This window comes from Homalodisca vitripennis, chromosome 5 (assembly GCF_021130785.1).
Source record: "Homalodisca vitripennis isolate AUS2020 chromosome 5, UT_GWSS_2.1, whole genome shotgun sequence".
NCBI classification, from domain to species: domain Eukaryota; kingdom Metazoa; phylum Arthropoda; class Insecta; order Hemiptera; family Cicadellidae; genus Homalodisca; species Homalodisca vitripennis.
The window spans coordinates 113,991,383-114,009,041 of record NC_060211.1 but is presented as its reverse complement, the minus strand read 5'-3'; the positions used below and the strand labels follow the sequence as shown (position 1 = coordinate 114,009,041).

The 17,659-nt window shown below is 32.6% G+C and overlaps 1 protein-coding gene across 1 annotated transcript in view; it reads left to right on the top strand.

Moving 5' to 3' along the window:
- The window catches only part of LOC124362744 (extensin), a 29,457-nt gene extending 20,800 nt beyond the window's left edge, over positions 1–8,657 (top strand). Inside the window, exon 3 of the mRNA XM_046817489.1 lies at positions 7,897–8,657. Coding sequence (XP_046673445.1) covers positions 7,897–8,055 — 159 coding nt within the window. The 3' untranslated portion in view covers positions 8,056–8,657. The remainder of the gene's footprint in view (positions 1–7,896) is intronic.
- The last annotated feature ends 9,002 nt before the right edge of the window (positions 8,658–17,659 follow it).

Below are 17,659 nucleotides of genomic sequence, written 5' to 3'. Positions count from 1 at the left end.
GTGCAATTGACTTTCGGAAATGTTTCACCTCATAGAGCCGCCCACATTGTTCATGATTATCGTTATAAGCAATCTGATAAACGTTAGAGTTACATTTTGGCCACTGTTTATTCATGAGTCAAGTTGTAGGGGCAATGTTTTGTATTGAGGCCTATTCCCTTTTTAGTCTAGTTCTGCCCGTCCTAACAGGCCAATGGCCTGTGCAAGGATGCTATGAAACAGAACACGGCCGACTGTGTTGCTAAAAAATGCAATGGTCAGAGATCTGATTTGAACCTGCGCCATCTCTAACTCTGGCATAAAGTCCGATGCTTTAGGGCGCTTGGAAACAAGATCTCCTCGTATAAGAAGTAACATTTATTTATTGTAGATTTTTCAATAATAAATGTACTCTTCTAAATTAATATAAACACAAAACCACGATTCTTGTGACTACGAGAGCAATTCGGACTAGACCCTGAGTCTTAGTTCGAAAACTACACCTTTCAAGATAAAAACATACAAATACTTTTTAACTTATTACGATTATTGTAGTCCATACTGGTGTCGACTACTGGGCAATTCTAAAGGTTTAGTAGTTGTTGCGTTAGAGGCCTGAGATATAAATTAATGAGTTAAAACTCACTTATTGTATTGTGTGATTTAAATAATGTTATCTCATTAAGACACAATTCATCTAAATTACATGACTGTTTTCCTCGTAAATAAAATTGTGTTTGGTGTATAACAATAATGATCTAATATATGTTCTAATGAACATATATTATATTACTATATGTTAATAAAAACACAACTTTTTCCAAATTGTTTACTTTTTGGGCGAGGCCTTTCAAAACCAAAGGTTTAATCTTCAGGCAACTCCACGAATAAATATTTACACATTGTTTGTTACAATTAACTCTAGTCAAATATAATTTTTCATACTGGCTGAAATATTTCCAAAATTTTTGTATTTACATTTTTACACCATATGTTATTTTAATATTAATTGTAACAAACAATGTGTAAATATTTATTTGTGGAGTTGCCTGAAGATGAAACCTTTGGTTTTGAAAGGCCTCGCCCAAAAAGTAAAACAATTTGGAAAAAGTTGTGTTTTTATTAACATATAGTAGTAATATTTAAAGAATTTTCCAATTGCTCCAAGAGTCTACAACATATATTATATTAAGTCGAAATTACAAGAGACCTATTGTGTTAAAGTGTTAAAATTTTCTTTAAAACATAATTTTTATTTAAAAAACGTTAGCTTCACATCAATAGAGATACTCGTTGCAGATTTCAGTTATTACAGTTATTGTTTTAATTAACCTGTAAACCTCTGTACTTTATACCACGTGTGTTGGTTGGTATTGACAAGTGGCTCTGCTTTTGATGATATCGGAACTGTATGTGGATTGCTGATTCGTAAGCTATACCATAACAGGCAGCAGTTATTTTGAACTGTTGCTTGAATTCTTCTGCTAAACGTGATCGCCTAAGCGCTGCTCCATGACGCTTAATTAATATTGACAAAGTGCTTCCATTCGAGGATAAACTATATCGTATCCACAGTCGCGGTCGGTTACTAAAGTAAGTTAGCCTGAAAGACACCGGCAGCAAGTTGGTCTTTATAAAGAGTTTCACTTTAGCGCCATACTATTGCTTTCATAAGTAGTATTGACCCTCATTAAAAGATGCCAATTTATCGAGTATCCTATCGCTTATTACCAATATCTGAGTTTGTTTCGCAGGTAAAGCGAGGTAGCAGATTGCGGGCGACAAACGCTTCAATTGCTTTAACAAACCGTTCCGCCTTACCGCTCCTCAATTAGTTCGTTGATATTGGCTAGCGAAACCAGCGGGAACATTTTAATTGGATTGGTAGCTGATTCCAAATTAAAACTTCACCATATGTTACAGAAGTTTTTTTTTTTTTTTTTTGAAAAAATTACTTTTAAATTGCCCTACAATAAGTATATTCTATTGATTGTCTGAACAGTTTACATTCGAAGCATTATTGAGCCCTAACAGTGAATAAACCACTTTTTAATTTTAAACATCCTTTTCAATGAGTCAAGCTGACGAATAAAATATTTGTGTTAGCAACTGCAAAGGCATCTAGATTGTAATAATATTTCTCCACTCATACATTATATCAAAAATTGTTAAGTATGTTTGATATGTTAGCTTTCACAAATAGGTATCATACGAAAATAATAAGACTAGAAAAGTTGGTATTTTTAAAGTATTAATGAGAAATTGTTTTTTGGGGTTGTTAAAAGAAAGTTATAGATGTAATGTAGCTACTAAAACAAATTGTTATGATGTCTGGAATAAGTTTTCCGGGTAAATATACTTTTTACAGGTTTTCCTAATTTATTTTCATGGATAAAATAAGAGTATTTACTTAAATATTAGGATATAAGGACTTAATTATCCAAACTTACGTATAGTGGACTATATCTAATGTATAGAAGAGAAAAAGAAAAGCATAAAATAGAGATAGGTACCAAAAAGTTGAATAGCCGTAATTTTAAGTATATGAATAATTCCAACGCTTTCAAGACTTACATTTTTATAATTATTTTTATATGCATCTCAATAATAGAAAAAAGTAGAAAACTTTTGTTCCAGAATAACCCAGTTACACGGTATAAAAATAGTAAGGTACACAATTAACAGGACGTAGAGAGATCTAAACGGAATTTTAATATTCAGAATAGACTAACCTTTGAATAGTGTTTTATGCTGATTTCTGTTGCTGTGGTGTAGAAGGGGTGAGTAAAAATTGGAGTCAGTTCAGAGTATTGAGAAGTATTTTGTTAAGCAAGTTTTAGTTTAAGTGCCAGAAAGGGCCGTTCTAAATTTACGTATACGAATACAGATGTTCTCCATCTATTTGACTACTATATTCACTAAAATGGCAATTCATACTAAGTGTTTACAATTTTACCGTTTGTAACCAAAGAATGGGTCTAAAACAGAGTTTAACTTCCAAATCGTCTCCTCTACTACCCAGAGAAGATAATTAGAAGTTTTGTCATTGTTCGGTAATATATTACGAATCCTGTAGAACTCAATTTTTATTTAATGGAGTTTGTGGTCGTTTTTGAACTGAAGCAATAATGTCTCTTTTTACCCTATCCTGTAATCCACCAAAGTACAAAAATAACATAGGAAAGAATACAATAGTAATGAATGGTTGGTCCAAGAAGCAATAAACATGGATTGTTAGTGTCGAAACAAAGCTGCAATGGCCAAGTAAACTATCCACTTCCCCGAGACGTAAGATAAACGTAAGTTGCACAGTGGGTTGTGATTGTGTTCTTTTTTAACCGACAAGAAAAATACTTGGTTATACAATTCATGCTGTTTATATAGCTCTTTTTCGTGTTTTTCCAGTTATTTTATTCTAAAGATGATGAATGATTAAAGGATGTTTTAGTGGAAGAGAGCCAATCAGAGGCGGTCCCAATCTGATTTTGTAAAGATTGAACCAGAAAACTAGTTTGGAAGTCGCACATGTATCTTATGAAGTTCATTATAAAGATAAGGTATCCTTCAAATTATTACAACTTTTTTCAGTAGTGTTAGGAAACGGGTCACTTTTCGTGCTTGGATTTTGGATGACCGTCTTGTTGGAGGTGTATTGTGCAAACCGTCCTCCAAGGAGACTAGAATAATGAGCTTAGAGTGCTGAACTTTGAATTTTTTCCCATAGCCATAAGTAATCTCAGAGGTGCTATACGAAAATTGTCTCTGTGTCATGTTTCCAGACAGCGCTCTTCTAGAAGGCTCTTGAGGCATGACATGAACCAATGAGACAAACACTTTTTCGAAATTTAGTTTTTTCGAATGGCTATAATTGTCCTCAGGAACATTTCGATGTTCACGTTAAAGTTCTGTCATATCTTAGGTAGAATTTAGAATGCACCCTGGACCAACAAGACATTATAGAGTTCATATATTTGAATGTATAAAGTCAGTATGTTGTAAGGGGACGATTCGTCATTTATGTCACTGTTCAAGATAACGTCCGTTTTGGAAAGACTCGTGTAACTGGTTGAAAACAACCCAGATTTAATAACTGCTGAGAAGGACTTTCTTCCATGGACTATGACAAAACAGTAATGCTAGGTAAACTAGGACTTTCTCTGCTTACTTGAGACGGCACTCCAGTTAGAATACATGTTGGACATATGTCATGAAGAAACAGAACAGCAGAGAATGCAGAAATTGCGATTTCTCTGTGACCGTGACAAGCCTCATTCATGAGGGAGGACATTTGTCACTTCATGTCAGAGTTTTTAGGTGACGCTCCACTAGATAGTTGGTTTAAAATGACGTGGATCAACAATACGGAATAGGTCAAGGTCAACCAGAGGAAGCAGTTGAATGTAGTTATAAAAAATAATACAAGAAAGAAGCTATATATATATATATATATATATATATATATATATATATATATATATATATATATAGTTTACGTAGAACATAGTTTACGTATTCAATGGCACAGTGTAGTCTATTACTTCGCTGGAAAAATAGATTAAAATACCTTATTTGTGGTTTATACTCTCATAGAGTGGACAGTTTCTTGATAATGATATTCACTACTTACTGTCTAATACTGCAATCAACGTTAGTTGTACAGTTCAATGACCGATACTCAGCAATAACATTCACTATGAAGCAATGTACTCGTACAAAACCACTCGAATGCTTCAATCTGTTGCTTAACAATAGAAACATGATTTATAAGAACTGCAGTAAGAGGGAAATATATAGTTCATAGATAAAAGTTTAAAATAATTTTCTACATTATATTATCCTAATATATTTTGCTGCCAAAATGGCATCCATTTGTTTATGGTAAGATTAACTTTTTAAACTTTTAGTTCCTTGTCTTAGTTTTTGTAGTTGTTGTAATTTTTCAGTTTTAAGGCAGTTTATTACAAATATTATAACTGTAAGTTGTTTTGCTTGATATTGCTGTTTGGGGCAAATTCAGTTGAGACATAATATTTTATTAGATAGTCGTTGTCTTGGTAGTGATCATTTCATAAAAACTGTATAATTTGTGATCTTTTAGTAAAACTGAAAGATACAATTGTTTTACATTGACCATAAATTATGACAATGAGGTACATTCTAGTGTAGTTTTGTGAGCTGAACAAACGTCAATAAATTTGATTTTGAACGGGAATTGAATTGAAGATAGCATTATATAATTAGAGACTAGTTGACGCCATTGACACGCCACATCATCACTATAAAGACCCGGCTGTTACACTTATCACTGTAGGAATTTTAAGCTATAAATCAGCGCTAAGATGATGGTAGACAGTAGTTTGACCGTAAGTGCACGTAAACTGTCACTATTGACACACCTCATCATCACTATAAAGGCCTGGCTGTTACACGTATCACTGTAGGAATCTTAAGCTATAAATCAGCGCTATGATGATGTGAGACAGTATCTAGACCGCAGGTGCAGGTAAACTGTCACTGTTGACACACCTCATCATCACTATAAAGGCCTGGCTGTTACACGTATCACTGTAGGAATCTTAAGCTATAAATCAGCGCTATGATGATGTGAGACAGTATCTAGACCGCAGGTGCAGGTAAACTGTCACTGTTGACACACCTCATCATCACTATAAAGGCCCGGCTGTTAAATGTATCACTGTAGGAATCTTGAGCTATAAATCAGCGCTATGATGATGGGGAACAGTACCTTGACCGCAAGTGCAGGTAAACTGTCACTGTTGACATACTACACCACCACGTAGTAGAGCGCCCAGCCTGGGCATTACACGGTTGTTGGTATGGCTACAATTTCACGGATATAACGCGGTAATTTAAGACTGGGGCTGAACCAGCTGGTGCTTGCCCAACTCTGGCTTGTCTTTCTGCCAAGTTGCCAACACATTTGAATCTTTAAAAGTTCTGAATACATTTTTTTGTCAGACCTTTTGTTATTCAAGTAGATGTTATGCGATAGTCAAAAAAAGCATTTCATTTTTAACATTCAAAATAAAATTGTGTTATAAAAATGTTTAGCCTATACAATAATGAAACATTGGTAAACGTATATCTTTATTTAATTATTATTAAAATGCATACAAAATTGGGTTTATTAATGCGTGAAAGACATAAAAACGTTCACTACTAATATGGTAAAATATAGCATGGCGTAAAAATGTTTCACTTAGTGTAATGCTTTTTAAAACATTTCATTGCTTAGACGTCATTCCATTGATTCTTTAAAAATAATAATATACTACTCCATATCACAAAGAAACTTTGTGAATGAAAGTTTTTATTAAAAAAAATATATAAAAATGAAATCCTTAATTATTGGTCTTAACAAATTTTGCATGTAAAAAAACTATGTGGAATAATTAATTAAATCGACGCCATATGCTACACCATATTTCCTTTTCATAGCATTTCCAACAGAAATACTGATAGGGGTATTAAATTAGAAAATATTATTTGGCAAAGATCTCGGGATTGCTGAATCGGCTCAAGCGGAACGTGAGGTGTGTGTTGAACTGAGGCATCTTTTTCTGGCCTCTCTCGTATTCTGACCGGTACGTCAGCTGATCGATATTAAAAGTTTATATTGGAGAAATCTAGAACTATAAATTAACATAAATTGTGGCCGGGGTAACGTAATATTTACTGTTTGTATTATTGTATTATACCGTTACTAATATTTTATTCTATTACTATTTAATATATTATATTTTATAATATATTACATTATTAAAATTTGTGAACTTTTATTTGTCAAAATAAACAATTGGAAATTTTTTTATCTGTTAAAACATTCAAGAGTTTTCAAAAATTTAAATCATTTCTCTTGTTTCTCAGGCCAATACTGGCTAGACTTATTTCCTTAACCTTGAGCCTATGTACGCTTAGTTAAGGCAAAGCCATACACACCATGACACTTTCTTAGCTACTAATATCATTGGTTCAAAAATAAATATACAAGTAAAAGGGGATCGGTCTCCTTGAAACAAAAAATGGATATTTTGTAGATTGGGATGTCTTAGTATCAGTATATATTATAAGTTGTTTTGTTTCGGGAAAATACTACATAGGGTTTGATACATATTACTTTTTCTATAGTAAAATGGTTTATAGTACCATAGTATGTACCATCAGAAAAATTGGCAGACACGAGATCAATACAGAATATCGTAGTTACTGTATTGAATTAAATATCATGCCAAAATTATGTAAATCCCCTTTGTGGTTTCAGTGTTGACTACCGCAAGATACCGGACTTCAAAAATGTTTTAAAACCTTTTCTGACCAGCCCTGTAGTTTGATATACATACAGCGGTAATATATTGATTCATTAGTCTTGGTTAGTATTGATGCTTTACAATATTTTTCTATGAGATATATTAAGAGGTGCATTTACAGGGCACCGATAACATGTTCCCCTCTCCACAGCGTATTTTGTAGATCTAGCTAATGTGCTAATCTTCCAATTTCACAATAATTTAAGACTGTCCTAATGATTTTAAAACAAATGTTGATTCCGGCTATTAAAAAATAAAATATTTATAAGAACTAAAACCATTACATTAGATTTTTTGTCGATTTCATATCACATATGGTTTGTTTGCTATGTTTGGCTTTACCTCTACAATATTATATAATGGTTCTTAGACGCTATAAAAATCTAGTCACATAGAGGCCATGTCTCATATTTAAAACGTTTTAAAAACATACAATAGTCACATAGAGAAAGCCATACCAACAAGTGTTCCATATTTTGGATAAAAATGTATGTTATTTCCATGTTGTACACCAAGATTGAATAGATCTGGAGGTTATGTATTGAGATTTATCAAAGCCCACAACTGACAACAGGTTTGGATGTTTCAGAAACAGGAAGGATACGCTCCATCAGGCGTGCCACAGTCCGAGTACGGCGCCCCCGCGTCTGGACCCGCCGCCCCCGCCCCCCAGGACAGCTACGGCGCGCCGCCCCCACCCGCCCCCTCCGCTAGCTACGGTGCACCCAGTGGCTCCGGCTCCTACTGATCCTGTATATAATTGTTGTGTAATGTTGTAAGAACCTCCCTCCTTCCCTTTCCCACGATCTCAGCTGGTCGGAGGATTGTTATTGGATTCAATTCCTAAATACCAAATAACTTTCTGTAACATAACGAGTTATAATTTTAATTTAACACTGGTTGGTTTTGAAATTAGTATACCAATGCGCATAAAACGAATAAGTCATTCATACATAATACATTCATCATATTGAATATATTACATTGTTACTATTGATCTAAAGTGAAATTACGAAAATTGAAAATGAAAACGTTAAGTTGCATTGAAATCAAAACAATGAACCCGTTATAATCTGATTGCTGGACCATTAGTGGTCAAATGGAAGGTGCAGTCCAGTCGGACAGTGACGCGTGACTGCAGGATCAGATCTCCCAGGACTCGCCGCCTGGACTGGGAACACTGCACTGGCCGGACAATAAGGAAAGCGGGCCTATTGTTGCGGCCAAACATTCCCAGGTGAAAGTCCTTCCGTTATCCTTCCTCTCATTCCTTCTTAAATTCTTTTTTACTTTGTTTGTTTTTTAGTTGTACAGAAAATGTTATTTTTACTACGTATGTATTTTATAATAAAATGCAAAAAAATTCATGTTTTATTTATTGGCCTCTTAAACATTGCTAAGATAGTACTAACACTCTCAACTATTCCTTTGTTATACGTTTATGCTTGACGAAGGAAGTAATTCTATGTGAATAATTCATCTATGTTTTGGTAGTTAAAATCATATTTACTAATTGAGTCTGTAACCGATAGGAAAATAGGCCTAAATCTATCACATGACAAACCTACCAGATCATAATCAAATATATATATATATATATAAATATATATATATATATATATAAATATATATATATATATATATAAATATATATATATATATATATATATATATATATATATATATATATATATATAATGAAAAGAAATGTTGTGTCAGGTAGGCATAGGCTAGCAATTGCCTTAATAATGAATCAAGGTACTATCCGGTTAAGTTAGCTAAATTTAGTAATAAATGGGATGTGTAATAATTGATATAATGAGAAATGGGACATGGTGTATATATATGAAAGTCACATGCTGAAGAGCATACTTATGGACTAGGTATAATTCTCAAGTTTTTTTTTTTTTTTTTTTTTTTTTTTTTTTTTTTTAGGAGAAGCCGATCCCCTTTTAAGCCTTATTCTGCCCGTCCTCATGGGCCACTGGCCTGTGCGAGGATCTTATCAAACAGAATAAGGGGGAGAGTCGACTACCTTTCCTTCTGTAGTTTTTATCCTGAGAAAATGTATCTTGAGATACTGATACAAATCTAAATTCTATCTTGAGGTACTCGATAGAGAAAAAGGAGATACTCATGCTTACTAAAACCAGGAGCAGTTAGTGTGTTAGATCTTTCCCAAAACTATCTAAAAACGTGTTTCTTACATATAAAATGTCTTTGTCTCACCCATATAGATTTTATCTTAAAAGAAAAACAGTTTTATGTCTCATACTATTCCTTCAGAATAGTTGTTTTCTTAAATTTACATTTACAACTCACAACAGTTATCATTTAACAATTAATTGCATAGCCACAGACAAGCTAGAATTGACTAGCCCAAACCATTACCTTACTAATATTACAAGATATTACGGTATATATTTGTAAACCATTATAAATATAGTTTGGAGGAAGATCGTGCAGTAACAATTTCGCCGAACTTTAAGCTCTCTATGTGGGGGTCCGATAATATTATTCTGTAAACAAAAGTTCTCACATTGCCCAAGGAGCCATAAACTACCGAGACTCTAGCTGACACAATTCTAGATGATTAAAACTTATCGCCGTGAAATATGACACTCTTCATACACCAAATAATTGGCTAAGAATAATAATTCTAAAGTTTTGAATATCGTTTAAGATGGTACATATCGCTATAAATATATATATATATATATATATATATATATATATATATATATATACACACAAATTACTTGCATGTGGTAACAAATAATACAATTTCACGTTATGGACATGTGCCAAATAAACATCGCTTTAATTCACAAACAAAGGATCAGTCCATTAGCTGGTGCTATTATCAATTCTCAACTGTGACCCACTTTCAGGAAAGAGCTCACCATATTCTCCTCATGAGATCAAATAAGAAACTGAAATATATTGACATGAATCACTGATTCCGGTGCAATTCGTCTTGTTCAAATTATAAAGCAATATTATCTACAAATACTGGATTTAGTAGGCATGAATCAATTCATTAGAACTACGAAGCAAAAAAATTCAATACAATGCCGGAAGTTATCATCAATTCAGGTGTCAACAATTTTTATAGTATTTAATGCCAAGGATTAACTAAAAACTGTTATATTCTTTTATCTTGACAAATACAACTGGTAACTGGCCTCCAAATATTAATTTTTTTTAGTAATTTTTGGAGATTATTTGTGGACTTACCTATGTCTTTCTTACTTATAGTGTAGAAAAATATAAAGACAAAAGACTGTTCCAACCAAGCTTGAGCAGCAAAGTTAATAATAAATTGATACAACGGAGTGTAGAAAGACTAGAGAGAAGATTATGAAAGTATCACCAATCAAATATGCTATTAGGTCCCATGATACAATGTCATATTATTATACTCAGTTTACAAATTTATTTATTCTGCGATTCTCAAGTTGTCATAACGGTTAAAAAAACTTAAAAAGTGTTTGTTTTTATCTTTATTTAAAATCTTTTTGCTAGAAAATTAATAGAGGTTTGTTTAGACCAAGAGAAACCTATATACCGTAGTAAGTCTGTAGGATCTATCTATCTAGAGTTATTGCATGACCATATAGGCAGACGGGCAGGAACCGACAAGATTTTAAGAAGGCCCTGTCTGTCCTTAATGATTTACAACAAGCCATATCGTATCAAAAATGAATGTCACTTCGTATGTATAATCGTAGTGCAAATGGCTATATTCAAGTTTTTGTCAATGGACCTACACTTTTCAAGAGCTCTCTTCGCTAAAATGTTGTTTAGCTATAGATGATTTAGAAATTCTGTGAGACAGATGTTAGTTTTATCATGTCATTACAACGTTCGATATTTCTTGTATTTTATCAATGAGATATATAGATAGCATCATGGGATTAATACGCACAAATTATATGGCTACTGCTGTGTTAGCAATACATGATTTGTAATATTTTTACTCAACAATTATTTTTTACCTCTTCAATTTCCTTATTTCCAGCTTTCTGTTAATTTTGTTCAATGTTGTTGTTTCGTCTCGTCGCTTACGCCGTGGACAATCTCAGAACAGTTCAGTTTATGCAACATAGTTGAGATCCTCACTAGATCTTATCTCTAGAAACATCAGAGGAAGTCTTCTGTTTAGCAAAAGACGAGGGGTTGGTTCCCAGTGGAGACATTACCAGATGGCTCCCACGACGTACGTCATCGGACCTGGCACCACTCGAGACTGCGGCGCTCTCTCTGCTTGGGGTCAACTGGTACTTGAGTTCGGTATTGAAGAGGAGAGAGAGTACCGCTCTCCGGCATCATCTACAACCTTATTTGGGTCTGTAAGGTTTTGTAATATTTTCTCTCGTTAAAAACAAAGTTTATGCAGATGTCTCCCTCGATTAATGAGGTAATAATACTTTCTTAAACATTACGCGTTGCACGACAGGCTTCAATGATATAGCACTCAAAAATGTCAAGTCTATAGTTGCAAATGTTACTATGTCGCATATTAAAATGTCATCAATTTTTATAAATACGGTATGATTGTACTCAGTTTACAAGTTCATTTATTCATTGATTTTCTCGTCGACATCCTATCTAGATTAACATAATACCAATGAAAACTCTTCACTAACGCTTAGTCAAATCACATGGAATGACGTGCGCCGTTATTGAATTCGATGTTGCCTATCTTGATATGGAGCTTCATGCAAAATCTATAGGTTAGTTTGTTCATGAAATATCGTGCGGACAGAAAGTTTCTCCAGCTTCTCAAATAATAAACTCTCGATTCGTTAACGCTCAATCATCGAATACCCGAAAGAGCAGACAGAATCTTATCAACAAGTAAAACAAAGTACGCAGTTCTTTTCAATACTATCATTGGATCAGTTCGTTACCAAATTTGTATAATTTGCGATTTTCTTGTTGTCGTCTTTAATTTTGAAATCCTCACCGCCAAAATCAATAGAGTTCTCCCTTGAAATTAATAGGAAACCTGTACCTTGAGAAACTGTCAAATTTAAAGTGAATATGTAACTTTATACAGTTGCCATAAGTCAACTTCCTATCAAGAATTATCACGCGGACCGACAACCGGATCATAACTTAATTTGTTTTAATATTCATTTAATATTGTTTTTATATTCATAAAAAGTACCCATGAATCTCCAACCAAAGTGACTTCAAATGATCTCAATTGCAGCTTAGGGATGATTCTACGTTTCTCTAACCGTGAAGTCCTGGTTCATTTCCAGGAAAGATCATATACATTTTCAATGGGTTTTACAGTTTCCCTTGGAATGTTTAGTTAATAATTAGTTGAAACACCGCTGACGAAAAATTTCACCTTCTGAAATAAAATATAATGTCATCCGACTCACCAAATCCCTCTTAACCCCGAATTTTAAGTACCTACACTGGTGGGCCTGGGGGCGTAGCCCCCAGCGAGCAGAGGGCGAGTCCATAGATGTAAGCCTGTGGTCATGCCTGAACTGGCTTTGAGAGAAGGTAAAAGAAGAAGAAGAAGAAGAGAGCTCGAGATAGCCATTAGTCAACTCTCGCCGGACTCTATTGTACGGAAAATGATCTCTGACAGATACGCTTGGATCAGTTTATCCGAATATGTAGAGATGACGCTGACAATATAGGTGGCAGAAGAAAGGTAGAGTGTTACATGAGTTTCACATCTAGAAGAAATCGCAGTAGGTAAGAGTGTTCTGGGATCCTAGAAGGTATAATTTTGGAGTAATTCAGAAGGCGGGCCAAAGAGGGAGTGATGTCTGGTGGTAGAGTTTTAGTAGGCATGTGTACTAGACACCAGTGTTCTGATTTCAGCTCTACCGGCTTATTAGTAGACTAATGAATATAAAACATAGGAATTTAAAGAACAATATGGTGTGACCCTTACATTGGATATGCATATTAAGTAAAAGAGGCTACATTCAACTTGTAGAATTCTACATCATGTTTATTGTAACGAATGAAATATCCATATACAAGGCATTATATAAAGAACCGCCAGAACGTAACGAGTCTTACTAACCAATCTAGCGAAGAAAATTCGTCATTATTACTATGTTACATGATGAAATGTTATATGATTGTACTCTAAACATATTGATTCTATTTTGCAACGTAGTCGTTGCCATCATGATTTCTAATAAGACCAAAGTAAATGATTTTTTTTTACTTTTAATTTTAACTGCAAAATCAGTAGAGTTCTTTCTTAGACCATAAGGAACCTATGTACCAAGTTTCAAGTCTCTAAGGCCTTTCCATCAAAATTTATTACACATCCGCACATAGAACGAGACAGTTATACTATATCAGTTATAGTATATTATACTTAATCTCTGTAATAATGTTTAACTGCTTTCCTAATATGAGCAACAGTAATTAATGCACTTAACTGAAGGACATAATTATCTAAAATATCTCCAGTGTTGACTATGATGTATTTTCGTATTGTATTTAATACCGGATGTCTTAAAAGTCCCCCCTCCCTACCCCCAAAATATCCCATTTTGTGTGTGGAGTCGAACATTTTATACACGAAACAACTTCTCGGATTGCCATATAAACATCCTCCAAAGTAAGTCACTCCGTCTGTATTCATAAGAAAGTTAGTAGGGGATGGGAGACTTTTAATACACCCGTTATACACTAGCATTTACCTGCGGCTTCGGACACAAATTCTTGCCTACTAATAGGTATATCATAGAGATTTAAATTTAATTTGCATACAGAACACAACAATTTTTATGTGACGACTTACTTAATGGGCGACTGAAAAGTATTCCAATCTTCTGATCGGGTTTGGAGAGCAGTGTTTTGAGGCCCTGAATTCGTAGAGTGAAACAAATTTTAGAAATATCAACTAAATACTAAATTTAATTCCTTTCCATCCCATGCATTTAATTGAGTAACTACGACGAGTTCAGTTGAGCCATTTATTTAAACTTATTTGGAGGAATCTTAAACGATGTCTGTACCTTTCTTAGTGAAATCACTTATGAGTACTACGATGGAGTCTTATACAGTTTTTTAAACGGAAGTAGTGATATATCAGGTACATTTTTCAGTTTCTTTCAATGGAATTAAAAAATTCCTTATATAGTTACTACCTTAGTTACCTTACCTACAAACATAGTTACTACCTTATCGTTAGTAGCAAATAGCAGAAGAACATAAGTTTCACATCCTACAGGGTCGAAATTACTTATTTATAAACTACAAGATATACTTTTGTTAACTGAAATAACCTATACTATACTATTCATTAAATCAGCAAAAATGTATTATTTGTTATTTATATTCATAAAAAATGTGTTCCAGAAAAAATCTAGAGAGCTACAGTAACTCAGTTAAATTGAGTTCAGACAACTGTTGGTAGTCTCGTTTCAAAGGGTTATGAATATGTGAGACCAAACATCAGGTCAATGTAGAGTCCCTTTCGTGTTTAAATGAATTGCCCAATCAACCTGCAAAAACCTGATGGTATGAACCAGTTACACCGTTATTAAATGTTTGATCTGTGTACCTACTCGTTTTTGTTTCTCTGTGACCAGTACACGTATTTCTCTTTAATTTAAATTGTGAACGAAGTGAATAAAAATAATTAATTGCTAAATAAAATTATACAGCATGAATAATCGTATTTACAGGTATCAGTGCTTCATAGTACAGTACTTAAACGCATTGTTACGGGGTCCAACAATTATTCTTCACTTACAGGTTTATATGGTTAAGTGTATATATTTTGAATTTAAGGTAGTTCAGGTAAATTATTTAAAATCGTCTAACGGATTTCGTTTGATGTTTATATATTAAGTAATAACTTTCAAAAACCACCACTCTATATATATATATATATATATATATATATATATATATATATATATATATATATATATATATTATTAATATATATATATTATTATTATTATTAATATATATATATATATATATATATATATATATATATATATATATTAATAATAATAACAGATAATTAAATACAAAGAACAAAAGTGAATGAATAAATTTGTGAATAGTAACTTATATTTTTTATTAAATTCATATAAAATTAATATATTAACGTAATTAATACTGTTCAATTCAATTCAATTAATACAAATATCTACTTGTTAAGTGAATAGAAAGCCTTATATTTCAATTATTCATTTACAAATTTTCTACATATAACGATTTTATTTATAGATGTCTTTATTACGTTTAAAAGTTTTTATTCTAACTTTTACATTAAATATTGGATAAAATGAATGGATTAGATTGGAAATCTGAAGAGGCATCGTTATTTTATAATCTTCCAGTAACCTATTATGTTCTTCTCCATATCTAGAAAAATATTGTCTTTAAACAATCTTTCATGCTTTTAGAGTTTTTCAACTTGCACAAAATTACAAAATGTAAATTTAAATGAGTCTAAACAACCCTAGTCATGCAGTCTAAACAACCCTATTTGTAAACGAGTTTGTAATACAACGATATCTCAGTAGCCATAAATTTCTTTCTCTCTCTTTCCTGCCATTTTTGTTTATTTTCGAATCCCTAACCCTCTCTAAACTACTTTTTTACTATGCCAGTTCTCACCACAAGTATAATTCAAGTTTGCTCATTCAAGTATCTAAAAGTTAAGAGCACAGTTTGATTAATCCAGTCGATAATACTACTCTACAGTATAGAATATATACTTGCGGATATATTTATTTCTTCCATATGCACCGATAACCTGAATTGAATAACTAAACCAATCAAAACAAATTATCAAAAATTTATGTTAATTTGTATGTAAAAAACCCCTCCTGTTCACTTCGAATATAGTTTGTTTCATATCTACGTTATAGAAAATGATAATCAAACATAACTAACCACATAGAATTTCAACCTTTATCTTAATTACTCCATCACCACAACATATAAACAACGATAACCATACATTAAATATTATGTATTTGTGCATTTATTTTGTTTTTTTTGTTTTTTTTTTAATCAATACACGAAGTAATAATAGTAAAAACAAAATATTAGCTGATTTTCAAATGTATTTTCTTTTTTAGAAAATCATTTACAATTTTTGTTATTATATTTGCCTCTGTAAATCACAATTCGTATTGAAGGGGCAACTTTTAACGCATTTCGCACTTTGCCAAACCTGAATTACGTTGCAAAAGTTACTGGTCAAAAAGTGTTATTGATGTTAACAGTTATAAACCTGGAGTCAAGAAAAATTTATTCGCAGTAACATACAGATTAAAAATCTACATCTTAAATGTAACGTTTTTATGTGGATTTAAAAGATATGTTAACTGATCTCATTTACTAAGATTTAATATCATTGATTTTATCGAACATAAAGACCAACTTTTTAAATGAAATATTTTGTATATAAATGAAGAATGTTAATTTAATCCACAAAAAGATATCTTGCATTTATAAAAACTCTACATGAATATAAAACATTCAATTTCACACTTAGCTTACCTCCTGGAAAGAATCTTAATTCATAAGACGAGGTATAGAGGAAACTCTCTGTGTATGCCAAGTGCGGCTTTACAATAATTGTGTCTCAGAGATAAGCGCTGGTGGACGGGGAGTGCCTGCAGAATCTTGTTGACACTGCCAGCAGTGCACGCTTGTACTCAGATCACGGTGAGCGCCTGCACGTCCTGCCAACTCCTTACCACTACTACTCGTTATTCACGTATCTAAAGAACGAGTTTGTTTGTTTTGTATATCTTCACAGCCTCCTTTTAAACAAACAATTTTACTTCAAGCAGTGTCTTTTCATTCTTTTCCACAAAATTTTATATGGCTTAGACCACAAAATATTCTAATGAAGTTTGTTTAAGATAGTGCAATCAATTTTTGATTGGAAAAGTATTTTTTTCAGCTAAAGTTTGTAGCCTTTTAACATAAGGTATTTAAATAATAAAATTTAGACAATTATGTAATCTCGTCCAAATACAAAATGCTGAAGATAAAAACGTAGAATCTTTACAGTGTCTTTAACTTTAAAATATTTTAAGGTGGTGATATGTTTTTATAAACCTTATGAAATTGTTTTTTTTATAAAAAATTTTCCACGATCATCGGTCCTGTACATTACATAAAAATATTCGTATCTATATCTCAACAGTTTTGGGCCTGGTTATAAAATGGGCAAAAAGCTGGGTTTTATATTAGTGTTACTCCTACAGGCATAATCAACCGAATGTTTTCTTTCTGTTATTGTTCAAGAATAACAATTATATCTAAAACAACTTATTGCAGCATTTTTATATTCATTAAAGATCTTCCAGCTTATTAGTTCAAAA